Source organism: Pogoniulus pusillus, chromosome 41 (assembly GCF_015220805.1).
Source record: "Pogoniulus pusillus isolate bPogPus1 chromosome 41, bPogPus1.pri, whole genome shotgun sequence".
Taxonomy (NCBI): domain Eukaryota; kingdom Metazoa; phylum Chordata; class Aves; order Piciformes; family Lybiidae; genus Pogoniulus; species Pogoniulus pusillus.
The window spans coordinates 1,768,079-1,780,662 of NC_087304.1; the positions used below are offsets into that span (position 1 = coordinate 1,768,079).

The window sequence follows — 12,584 nt, forward strand, 5'->3', positions numbered from 1 at the left end:
AGAGCAAAGCAGAGCAAAGCGAAGCCCTCATTTGTCCTTGGCTCTGGGGCAGTGCTGTGAGCGTGCAGTTACTGCAGGGACAGCAAAGCCTGTTGGAGCTACACAATTGTTCTCCCTGGGCTGCTTGGCCATACCCTATCATAATGTGTCCTTTGAGCCTCAGGACCCCACCTTCCTGGCCATACCCTGTCATAATGTGTCCTTTGAGCCTCAGGACCCCACCTTCCTGGCCATACCCTGTCATAATGTGTCCTTTGAGCCTCAAGCCCCCACCTTCCTGCCACTGTTGTCCTTCCCTCCTCTCTGCAAAGGGACCCTGCTGCTTCTGGGCACAGCTGGGGATCCAGACAGGTTTTGTAGCCTTCCCCACAAAGCCTGGCACTGGCTTCAGCCATGAGGTATTTTAGAGTCTATCACCTTAAACTTCACAGAATTTGATTCTGCTTTTCTGCAGGGACATTTTCCTAAAATCAGAGAAACATCCAAGCTGGCAAAAAACTTAGAGAGATGCTGAGGCCAAAGGCAGGAACAGCATCAAAGTCAGATCAGGTTTTCTGCAGCAGCTCTTCGCAGTGCCAGCTTCTCACCTTCACCTGTGGAGAAAAGGAACTTGAGAAATAATTCAAACAGAACTACTTCATTTTAGCCTTAATGAAATCACTTTGGCTTCTCTGTGTTACAGGTGAGAATGAGCTGCTGAAGTTTTCTTCCATTAGAACTTCTCACGACAAGATCTTGCTGAAGTGGGAGCCCTACTGGCCCCCCGACTTCCGCGACCTCCTGGGCTTTATGCTCTTCTATAAGGAAGCGTAAGTGACCACCCTCAGCCCTGCTGGGCTCTGCCAGCAGCAGCTGGCACTGAGGAGCAGGTGTTCAACCTGCTGCCCAGGCTCTGCACTTGGCTGGCTTCTACACTTCACTTTCTGGCATTGCCCTGGTGTAAAAGTGTTCATTAAGATCCTTGGCTGAGTGAGTTGTGTACATAGAGAATCCCTTGTGTGAGGACAGTCCAGACCTGAGCTGTTCCAACTCTTCCAGGCTCTGACTGTGGCCCTTACCATCTCCCTATGATAGCCATGAGATGCTGAATGCTTTATTCCCTCTGAGGTGGGAAATACTCTTTTAGAATCGAGGTTGCCAAGCTGATTTTTCACAAAGCTGAAATTAAAGAGCTTGGGTTTAGCTGCTGGGACCATTTGTGGAGCAGCACCTGGTGCATGATGCTGCTGGGAGATGAGGCTGCAGAGCTCCCTGTGAGGTGCTTGTAGTCCCTCTGAGATACTTTCTGCATGATGCCTTCAGAAATGCTGTTTTAAACCCCCTGGCTTAGGACTCTGTTGAGACTTCTCTTTGCCTTTTCTTTTCTTCCCTTTTCTGAAGCCCATACCAAAACGTGACGGAGTTCGACGGCCAGGATGCTTGCGGGTCGAACAGCTGGACAGTTGTGGACGTGGACCCCCCGCCCCGCTCCAACGAGCCCAAGGCGCAGGCGCAGCCAGGCTGGCTGCTGAGGGGGCTGAAGCCCTGGACGCAGTACGCGGTGTTCGTCAAGACCTTGGTGACCTTCTCGGACGAGCGGCGAACCTACGGCGCCAAGAGCGAGATCATCTACGTGCAGACCAACGCCACGGGTCAGTGACCTCCCACCCTCCCCCTGCCAGGGAGAGAGAAGCAGCCCTAAGCAGCCTGGGGGTCAGCATAGAATCAGAGTTCTGTTGTCACTTAGGCGGCAGAAGCCCTTTAAGATCAAATCCGGCCACTAACCCAACACTGCTGCTGAGCTGTGGCCCTCAGCACCACATCTACATGGCCTTTAAATCCCACCAGGGATGATGAGTCAACCACTGCCCTGGGCAGCCTGTTCCAGGGCTTGACAACCCTTTTAGGGTAAAAATTGTTCCTCATGTCCAACCTAAACCTCCCCTGGTGCAACTTGAGGCCATTTCCTCTCATCCTGTCGTTTGTTCTTTGGGCAAAGAAATCAACCCCCACCTGGCTCCTGTCTCCTCTTGGGGAGCTCTAGAGAGCAATGAAGTCTCCTCTCGGCCTCATCTTCTCCAGACTAAACACCCCCAGGTCCCTCAGCTGCTCCTCCCCAGCCCTGTTCTCCAGACCCTTCCTCAGCTTTGTTGCCCAGTTTGAAGCAAGGGGCCCAAAACTGAACCCAGTATTTGAGGTGCAGCCTCACCAGTGCCCAAGACAGGAGGACTTAGTCCCATGTCAATGAAACTTGGCACTGCCATAGCCCCTCTCCATTGGTGGGAAAATGAAATTTGGCACTGCCATAGCCACTCTCCATTGGTGGGAAAATGAAACTTGGCACTGCCATAGCCACTCTCCATTGGTGGGAAAATGAAACTTGGCACTGCCATAGCCACTCTCCATTGGTGGAAAGGTGTCCCCAGAGCCATGGAAGGGTGCAGGCTCTCCTGCTTGGGGAGCTGGTGCCAGTGTGCTGCTCTTCCATCAGGCAACTGTGGCCACGTGTAAGAGCCTGCTGGAGTGTCCTGTGGCAGCACTGCTGGGTGTCAGTGGGACCTGTTGTGGAGAGCACTGCTTGTTCCCATGGGAATGATGCTGGCTGTGCTTGTCTTTGTTCTGTCAAGCACAGGCAGAGCAGGGCAGGTGACCTCTTTCTCTTCCTACCCACACAGTTCCATCAGTCCCATTGGATCCCATATCTGTTTCCAACTCCTCATCCCAAATCATTCTGAAGTGGAAGCCTCCCTCGGAGCCCAATGGCAACATCACACACTACCTGGTGTTCTGGCAGCAGCAGGCAGAGGACAGTGAGCTCTACGAGCTGGATTACTGCTTGAAAGGTAAGCCTGTGCTCCTCTGCCTCCCCAGCCTCTCAGTTCAGGCGTGCTCACAACTGCTGGAGATGCTCACATGTGGTGGAGATGCTCTGCAGGCCTTCTGCTGGAGTGCAGCTGTGTTCTCCCACTGCTCCCTTACACTGCACACCAGCTGCTACTGCCCAGTCAGAAGCTCTCCAAACCCATGTTCTTCACAAAGCAGTCAGAGTTTTTCCCTTGGGGATCTCCCTCCTGCACCTGTTCCTTTGAAGCTCAGTAAGAAGTCTAATAGCTCTGGAGGTAATACAAGAAAAAATTCCAGTGGCCAAGTTAATTTTTGGAGTCTTCCTGTGCCTGCTTTGAAAGTCATACAGAGAGTTGCACTGAGCCCCCCCCCAGATCTCAGCTGCTGCTCTGTGGTAGCTAAACTGGGATGAGCTGGGGTAGAACCTGGATGACCACAGCAGCACCTGAGCTCTGTTTCAGAGAGAACATAGCTTTGGATCAAAGGTGGTTTGAATCAATATGACTTTTTTAGTCATAAAAGAGGGGCAGGTGTTCAGGTTTGACTTTTTTCAGGGTGCCCAGATATGCTTTGAATCTTGAGTGCCCTGGTTTGGGGGTCTTTGTAGGGACAAACCTCTGTCTCTGCTATGTCAGGCACAAGTTGTATTAAAATGTTTTGTCCCCAGGATTAAAGCTGCCCTCAAGAACGTGGTCTCCTCCTTTTGAATCTGAAGACCCTCAGAAGTATAATCAAAGTGAAAATGAGGAAGTCAGTGGAGAATGTTGCTCCTGCCCCAAAACAGACTCTCAGATACAGAAGGAGCTGGAGGAGTCTGCGTTCCGCAAGACATTCGAGAACTACCTGCACAATGAAGTGTTTGTGCCCAGGTAGGGAGCCCAAACAGCACTGTCCAGGGCTGGAGAGGTGCCAGTCAGTGTTAAACACAATCACTGGGCTGGCTGTGGCCATAGTGCCAGCTGCTCTGGGCTTCCACAAGTCCAACCTAGCTGGGTGTGTGTTTTGGAGACTGGTGAGAGCTGAGCACCTCCAGCCGATGTTGCTGCGGGTCTGGAAGGTCCTGCTTTGATTTCCTGTCTCTGACTTTTCCTGAGCTTGAGAATGAAGTGAGAATCCCTAAGAAAGAGCTTAGTGCCTGCAGCTCATTTAAACTTGGGTGATGCCAAAATGCCAGAAGTAGCTTGCTTGCTTTTCTCCTGTCCTCAAACCTTGTGGTCCAGCTTTTCATCCAGGGCAAAAGAAAGGAGAAGCAGGAGGGAAGTTTGCCAAGCCACAGCCTTGTCCTTCAGCACAGCGTTTGTGGCCTTCTTGCACTTAGCCTGGGAAATAGCTCCAATGCCATGAGGAATGCAGCTGCTGTGGGTGGTGAATGTCTTGTTTTGAATGGCACAGGCAGTGTCACATTAAGTGGTGTTGAATATCTTCACACTTCAAATGAAGCTCAGAGAGGGCTGGGAGTCAAGGCAGAGCCTGCAGCTATTCACCCTGCTCGCTGTCAGCGTTTTGTGCTCCCAGTTTAGCCTCTTCCTGCCCTTAGCCTATGAAGATTTATTGTCAGCAGCTTGACAAAAGCCACCTTCCTCCACTGTCACTGAGCATTTGAAACCACTGGGTGCATGAGCGTGTCTCTGCCAGCCTGGTTTGCTGCCTGCAGCTGTCACCTGGGAGCCTGTGCAGAACCAGTCCTGCTGTTTCTTCTCGGTTGCTGCTGCTCAGGACAGGCTTTGCTGTGCAGCAGTGCCAGGACAGGACATATTCAAAAGCAAAGGAGAACCAAGCCATGCACCAGAGCCAGGCTCTCCTTGCTGCAGGCAGACAATTCTGACAATCTGATTTCTTTTCTTTGTTTTTTCCCTCAAGTCTATTGTGCAGCCAGCCCAGGATGCTGCTCAGGCCAGTTTCTGGGGTATGTATTTGAGGAAGCAACCAACCACCAGGATGTGCCACCTTGTCAGCCTGCTAAGGAAGCAATCTCCACTGCCCTAGGCTATCTAAACCATGAGCACCAGCCCTTTTGCTGTTGGAGGTTATCAGCAAAGTTTCCTTCCTGCTGACACGTCCTGCTTGTCTTTTCTGACAGGCTCCAGACTCTGACAATATAAATTAGAGTTCATTTTCCTGTGAGAGTTGTGGCTGTTGCCGGCTCACAGCTCAGCCTGGCTAGAGCCTGGTGGCTGAACGTGGAGTGTGGCTCACTTCAGGTGCTGTTTATGTAGCTCCCAAGAGTTTACTGACACCTCTCCAGGCACTGTATTGGCTACTCCTGAGACAAGAGATCTTCTGCCAGTCATGGGGAGGAATCTCACAGATGAAGCTGGCAGATAATATGAGCTGGGTGCAGGCGACAGCAGTTGAGAAGTTACTCCCCTGGTGTCTTGTCTTCTTGTTGGCCATTTTTCTCCTCCTCTCCTGTTCCCAGCTGTCTGATCCCTGTGCAGTATCCAGTCTGTCTAAGGCTCTGCCTCAAGCCAGATCTGATCTCCCCTGCCCTGCTCAGAACCCCTCTGGAGGTCAGAGAAGCAGTTCCTTCACCATGCTGGTTGCTACTTCAGGAGACACTGTCACAGGTTTTGAGAGTTAGTTTGCTCTACCACTGGCAAGGCAAACAGAAGCTCTAAAAGCTGCTTGCCACATCCTCAGCTTTGCAGTTGGAGCCAGTGTGCATTTGTCACCTCCCTTTGCAGCTGCACAAAGTGGCCATCAGAAGCTGATGCTTTGTTTCTTCACTCCTGTGTTCTTTGCTCTTTTATTAGAACAAGTTCTGCACAGATTGGAGCAAACAGGGGTTGCCCAAGGAGGTTGTGGAGTTTCCATCCTTGGAGGTACTCAGAATCTGACCAGACATAGTCCTGAGCGACCTGCTTTGGCAGCCCCTCTTGGAGCAGGGCCAGTAGGTTCCACAGCCTCCAGAGGTACTTCCAGCCTCAGCTGTTCTGGTTCTGTGGAACCAGGGGAGCTGGATGGCTGCTGTCCAGAGTGTGGTCTCATGGACACTCCACTGTCACTCTGCCCTGTCCCTGTCACACTTGTGCCACTGCCAGCATTAGTGGGTTACAGAGTGAGCAGGATCTGGGACATTACTCCTATTAAAAGCAGCTTTTTTTCCTGGATTTCCCAACTCAGTCCAGTTAATCAGACCAATCTGTAAAGGTTTTGGCCAGCACAAGGGGAGGACAGATTGCCTCCTCTGATCTGGTTCAGGTGTGTGGAAACATTGGGCTTAAGGTAGCTAAGGCTTTAAAATCCCCCAGCACAGCCCATGCTGTGTGTGAGTTGTCACACTCTGCTCTGGACATCTGACACTGATTGTCTCTGGCAGGAGAAGGAGAGCTTGAACCTGAGCATCTGACAGGACAGGTCACTCACATGGCCACCATGAAAATCCAACTGGGACAGCCTGGGGAGGCAGCAGACAGCAGGAAATGCAGAGAATCAGGCCAGGAAAGGGCTGCAGGTTCAGGTGGTCACTGTAGGAAGGGCGGGATTGCACCTTCAGAGCACTGCCTGCTTTTTGTCACTCAAAGGGAGAAGTTGTTCTTGATTTATGCTCTGAGGTGCAGCAGTGTCTCGGGGGCTGCTTTCCTGTGACAACCCAGATTGTCCTCCATGGAAGGAGCTGCTGAGCTCAGGCTCTGAGCAGCTTTGCTTTGAAGGCCAAACAAGACCTTGGTTGACCCTTGAGATTCCTTTCAAAGGAGGGAGGTAGCATGACCCAGACTTGGACCTCTGAACTCTTCCCCATTGTTGAGGGGCACTGTGCAGAACAATGCAGGAGCTGAGATAACAGCAGCTCCAAATTGAATTAATGAGCAATTAGAACTAAACCAGGGATATGCTGTGCTGACCTGCTGCATGGCCTCCGTCTCCATCTCACTCTGGTGCTGAGTGCTGCTCAGGGCTTGGTTGAGGAGATACTCAAATCTGCTCAGCAGCTGCTGTTGGAGGAGAAATGACACCAGGCTGTGGAGCTGGGGGTGTCAGACAGAGCACGGATGGGTGCAGCCCTGCTGCAGCTGCAGCTGGCAAATCCTTTCCCTGGCAGGCAGAGGGTGGCAGTGGAAAGTTCAGCAGCAGAGATTTGCTGCAGCAGCTTGGTACAGTTTTAGACTGGAGATGCCTCAAGGGTGGGTTCAGCTCAGGCCACTCCTTGTAGCCTTTAATAGCTGCAGCCACACAAAGCTCAGCACCTCCCTCACACACAGACTGCTCTGCTGGAGCTGGCAGCTCCCTGCTCTGATTCTGAGCTAAGTATTGATATTCTGAGTGCTGATCAATGCTTTGTGGGGGCGTTAGGAGGATGGGGCCAGTCTGTTTTCAGTGGTGCCCACTGAGAGGACAAGGGGCAGTGGTCACAAACTGAAGCCCAGGAAGTTCCATCCAAACATGTTCCCCAGGGATCAGTGCTGGGTCCAGTGCTGTTCAACATCATCATTGACACTGATGAGGGGGGACACAGACAGAGTCTGCTCAGCAAGTTTGCTGCTGACACCAAACTGAGAGGCTTGGCTGAGACAGTTGCAGACTGTGAAGCCATCCAGCAAGACCTGGGCAGACAGAGCTGGGCACAGAGGGACCAAATGAGGCTCCACAAGGCCAAGTGCAGAGTCCTGCTCCTGGGGAGGAAGAATAAACTTCAGCAGTCCAGGCTGGGAGGTGACTGCTGGAGAGCAGCCCTGGGGAGAGGGAGCTGGGAGTGCTGGGGGAGAACATCCATGGGCAGCAATGTGCCCTGGGGGCCAAGAGGCCAATGGGAGCCTGGGGGGCACTAAGCAGAGTGTGTCCAGCAGAGCCAGGGAGGTTCTCCTGCCCCTCTGCTCTGCCCTGCTGAGACCTCATCTTGAGCACTGCCTTCAGTTTAGGGCTCCCCAGTTGAAGAGGGACAGGGATCTGCTGGAAAGAGTCCAAAGGATGAGGGGACTGGAGCACTGCCTGAGGAGGAGAGGCTGAGGGCCCTGGGGCTGCTTAGTCTGGAGAAGAGAAGACTGAGAGGGGATTGAATCAATGTCTATCAATCTCTGAGGGCTGGGGATCATGAGGGGGTGGGGACAGGCTCTGCTCACTGCTCTCTGGGATAGGACAAGGAGCAATGGATGGCAGCTGCAGCACAGGAGGTTCCAGCTCAACACAAGAGGGAACTTCTTTCCTGTAAGGATCCCAGAGCCCTGGCACAGGCTCCTCAGAGAAGTTGTGGAGTCTCCTTCTCTGGAGCCTTTCCAGGCCTGTCTGGATGTGTTCCTGTGTGCCCTGAGCTAGCTTGGATGGTCCTGCTCTGGCAGGGGGGTTGGACTGGATGATCTCTTTGGGTCCTTTCCAACCCCTGATATCCTGTGAGCCTGTGATGAGGAGGAACTTGTCCAGAGAGGTTGTGGAGTCTGCATCTCTGGAGAACTTCCAGCCCCACCTGGCCATTGTGATCCTGGGCAAGCTGCTGTAGGTGCCCCTGCTCTGGCAGTGTGGTTGGACTGAGTCATCTCCAGAGGTCCTCTCCAACCCACACCATTCTGGGATTCCTCACTTCAGGCAGGTCCCAGCCTAGAATTCTGTGTGGCAATGAACTGTCAGAATGAGGAGTTTTGGCTTGGCTCCTTTCATTTCGTCCAAGACGATGCAATTGGTGACTGCTTCTTAACTGACAGAGTCTGAGGTGAGGGCTGAGTGGTGGCACTCCCCTGCAGACAGGACAACTGGCAGCATCCCACTGCCCCTTCTGCTTTTGCAGCTGCAAACAAATTGGTTTGCAGAGTGAGGTGTAGTAATTTGAGAGGGGGCGTTTGGTTACCAAATGTCCTCGACTGAGTTGTGGACTGAATCTGTCACCTTTCAGTGCATCTGTTGGGAAGAACAGAAGAGATTTGGGGTCCTGGGGAAAGGTTCACATGAGCTGGCTGGCTGTAGATTCAGCTTTAGGGTCTTGAGTGGCAGATGTACTGCAGTGAGCTGTGAAAGTGGTCTTGTGCTTTATAAAGGCAGGTTTGTGCCACCTGGGACATGTGGCACATCTAAGGTCAGCAGATTTGGTGGCTGTGGAATGACCTCCAGTTACCTTGACACTGTCTGCCATAGCACACTCCTGGCCAAGCTGGCAGGCCAGGGCTTGGACAGGGGCACTCTGTGCTGGGTTAAGAACTGGCTGGATGGCCAGGCCCAGAGAGTGGTGGTGAATGGTGCCACATCCAGTTGGTGGTTGTCAGTGGTGGTGTGCCCCAGGGATCAGTGCTGGGCACAGTCCTGTTCAGTATCTTCATTGATGATCTGGATGAGAGGATTGAGTTTGCATCAGTAAGTGTGCAGAAGACACCAAGCTGGGAGCAAGTGTGGAGCTGTTAGAGGGCAGGAGGGTTCTGCAGAGGCACCTGGCCAGGCTGCACAGATGGGCACAGTCCAACACCAGGAGTTTTAACAAGGCCAAGTGCCAGGTTCTGCACTTTGGCCACAACCCCATGCAGCACTACAGGCTGGGGACAGAGTGGCTGAGAGCAGCCAGGCAGAGAGGGACCTGGAGGTACTGATTGACAGCTGAAGATGAGCCTGCAATGTGCCCAGGTGGCCAAGAGATCCAATGGCATCCTGGCCTCTATCAGGAACAATGTGGCCAGCAGGACCAGGGAGGTTATTCTGCCCCTGTACTTGGCACTTGTTAGGCCACACCTTGAGTGCTGTGTCCAGTTCTGGGCCCCTCAATTTAAGATGTTGAGGTGCTGGAAGTGTCCTGAGAGAAGGGCAGCAGGACTGGGGAGGGGCCTGGAGCACAGCCCTGTGAGGAGAGGCTGAGGGTGCTGGGGGTGTGCAGCCTGCAGAAGAGGAGGCTCAGGGCAGAGCTCATTGCTCTCTACAACTACCTGAAAGGAGGTTGTAGCCAGGTGGGGTTGAGCTACTCTTGCAGGCACCCAGTGACAGACCAAGGGGACACAACCTCAAGCTGTGCCAGGGCAGGTTCAGGCTGGATGTTAGGAAGAAGTTCTTCACAGAAAGAGAGATTGGCATTGGAATGGGCTGCCCAGGGAGGTGGTGGAGTCCCCATCCCTGGAAGTTGGATGGAGCACTTGGTGCCATGGGTTAGTTAATTAGCAGGGTTAGGTGATAGGTTGGACTCGATGATCTTAGAGGTCTTTTCCAGCCTGGTTAACTCTGATTCTGCTCACAGCTCCCATGTGTAGGAGATGACTTCCAGCCCATTGCAACATTGTGCAGGCTGCCATGAGGCAGCTGAGTGAAGCTATGCTCAGCTGAGAGCATCCAGATCTTGGATTCTGGATCAAATGCTTCAGTTTTGGATTTACTCATTTGTATTTTGCCCTTGCCTGAAGCTGTGCAGGGGGAGTCTGAGGGTGGGTGCCAGGCAGCTCCCCTGTGCTCGGGGAGCAGAGCAGGTTGCTCGCCTCAAAAGCTCAAACCACCTCCTGGCTTGCTTTGTTGCTTTGCAAGAATGAGGCTTGGCTTTGAGTTCTTGGTGACACTCTGAGCTCTCCCATTTTGACTCTTCCTTTCCAGAGGGAGTTCTTTCTGTTGGCCACACCAAGTGACCCTCTCCCCTGCCCTGTTTCCTAGGCCCTCAAGAAGGCGCAGAGACCTTGGCTCGATGGCGAATGCCACTGTGGTGCTCCCCACCATCGCCTCCTCCCCAAACAGTTCTGCAGCAGCCACTGAGAGCACAGAGGAGCAGAAGCCCTTTGAGAAGGTGAAGTCAAAGGAGTCTTTGGTTATCTCAGGCCTGCGGCACTTCACTGGCTACCGCATCGAGCTGCACGCCTGCAACCACGACGCGCAGGAGTCCCGCTGCAGCGTCGCCGCCTACGTCAGCGCCAGGACCATGCCTGAAGGTAAGCGCCTGGGGCCCTCCTTGTGGCAAGGACATGGCCCTGATGGAGAGAGGGTGTAAAGGAGGCCGTAAGAATGGTCCGAGGGCTGGAGCACCTCTGCTACTAGGCAGGCCCAGGTTAAGGGATGGTGATTTGAAACTTCCAGGAGAGCTGCCTGGCAGAAAGGGACCTGGGGGTTGTAACAGATGGGCAGCTGAATGTGAGCCAGCAGTGTGCCCAGGTGGCTGAATGTGAGCCAGCAGTGTGCCCAGGCGGCTGAACGTGAGCCAGCAGTGTGCCCAGGTGGCTGAACGTGAGCCAGCAGTGTGCCCAGGCAGCTGAATGTGAGCCAGCAGTGTGCCCAGGCGGCTGAATGTGAGCCAGCAGTGTGCCCAGGCGGCTGAACGTGAGCCAGCAGTGTGCCCAGGCAGCTGAATGTGAGCCAGCAGTGTGCCCAGGCAGCTGAATGTGAGCCAGCAGTGTGCCCAGGCGGCTGAACGTGAGCCAGCAGTGTGCCCAGGCAGCTGAATGTGAGCCAGCAGTGTGCCCAGGCAGCTGAATGTGAGCCAGCAGTGTGCCCAGGCGGCTGAACGTGAGCCAGCAGTGTGCCCAGGCGGCCAAGAAGGCCAATGCCATCCTGGCGTGTACTGAAAACGCTGTGGCAAGCAGCAGCAGGAGGGGGTTGTGCCCTGGTACTCGGCTTTGGTGAGGCTGCAGCTCAAGTGTTGTGTTTGGTTTTGGGCACTGCAGTACAAGAGAGATGTGGAGGTGCTGGAGCAGGTCCAGAAGAGGGCAACAAAGCTGGGGAAGGGCCTGGAGAATAAATCTGATGAGGAGCAACTGAGGAAGCTGGGGATGGGTAGTGTGAGGAAGAGGAGGCTGAGGGCAGAGCTCATTGCTGACTACAGCTACCTGAAGGGACACTGTGCAGAGGCTGCTGCTGGGCTCTGCTCACAGGGAACTGGAGACAGAAGAAGGGGGAATGGCCTCAAGCTGAGGCTGGGGAGGTTTAGATTGGACATTAGGAAAAGGTTTTTCATGGAGAGAGTGGTCAGGGACTGGAATGAGCTGCCCAGGGGGTGCTGGAGTCACCCACCCTGGGTGTGTTTAAGGGTGGTTTGGGTGTGGTGCTTGGGGATATGGTTTAAGGTGGATCTTGTAGAATAGGTTTACAGGTTGGACTTGGTGATCCTGAAGGGCTTCAGCCTGGATGTTTCTTTGATTGTGTGAAACTGGAGCAGGGGAGATTTAGGTTGGTCATTAGGAAGATGTTCTGTACTCTGAGGGTGCTGGAACATCGGAACAGGCTGTCCAGGGCGGTGGTGGAGGCCCCATCCGTGGAGACATCAAGGTCAGGCTTGATGAGGTTCTGAGCAGCCTGATGTGGTTGGGCATGTCCCTGCTTGCCGCAGGGGGATTGGACTCTCAGATGACCTCTAGGGGTCCCTCCCAACCCAGTGCAATCTCTATGTCTCCCTGGGCTCTGCTTTGGGGTGTGAATGTTCTCAAAGCTGTGCTGCTCCTGTGGGAGCCATCTGCAGCAGGGGACGCGGCGCAGGACTGCCGCTGCCTGTGTCCTGCCGGGAAGGGCTGTGGGCGCAGTGCTGGCAGACATGAAAGCAAGCTCTTGTTGCTCTGAACTTGGCTCTAGCTAAGGCTGATGACATCGTTGGCCCAGTTACCCACGAGGTGGTGGAGAAGAACACTGTGCACCTCAGGTGGCAGGAGCCAAGGGAGCCCAATGGCCTCATCGTGCTGTATGAGGTGAACTACGGACGCCTGGGGGAGACCGAGGTGAGGGCTGCTGGGGCCTGGCACAGCACAGAGGGAGCCAGGGCTGGGGGGGGCTTTGATGGTCCTTGTGTTGCCTCTGTCCTCTCTGGTTGCCTCCTGCATCAGCCAATGTGACAGAAAACACTGCTGGTGAATTTGTGTCCTCAGGGAGTTTGTCTGGGGTGGCAT

The 12,584-nt window shown here is 53.9% G+C and overlaps 1 protein-coding gene across 1 annotated transcript in view; it reads left to right on the top strand.

Annotated features, from left to right (window-relative positions):
• The window catches only part of INSR (insulin receptor), a 59,617-nt gene that overhangs the window by 32,617 nt on the left and 14,416 nt on the right, over positions 1 to 12,584 (top strand). The window contains exons 7-12 of the mRNA XM_064175014.1: positions 683 to 809; positions 1,381 to 1,631; positions 2,655 to 2,822; positions 3,491 to 3,692; positions 10,372 to 10,643; positions 12,274 to 12,416. Coding sequence (XP_064031084.1) covers positions 683 to 809; positions 1,381 to 1,631; positions 2,655 to 2,822; positions 3,491 to 3,692; positions 10,372 to 10,643; positions 12,274 to 12,416 — 1,163 coding nt within the window. The remainder of the gene's footprint in view (positions 1 to 682; positions 810 to 1,380; positions 1,632 to 2,654; positions 2,823 to 3,490; positions 3,693 to 10,371; positions 10,644 to 12,273; positions 12,417 to 12,584) is intronic.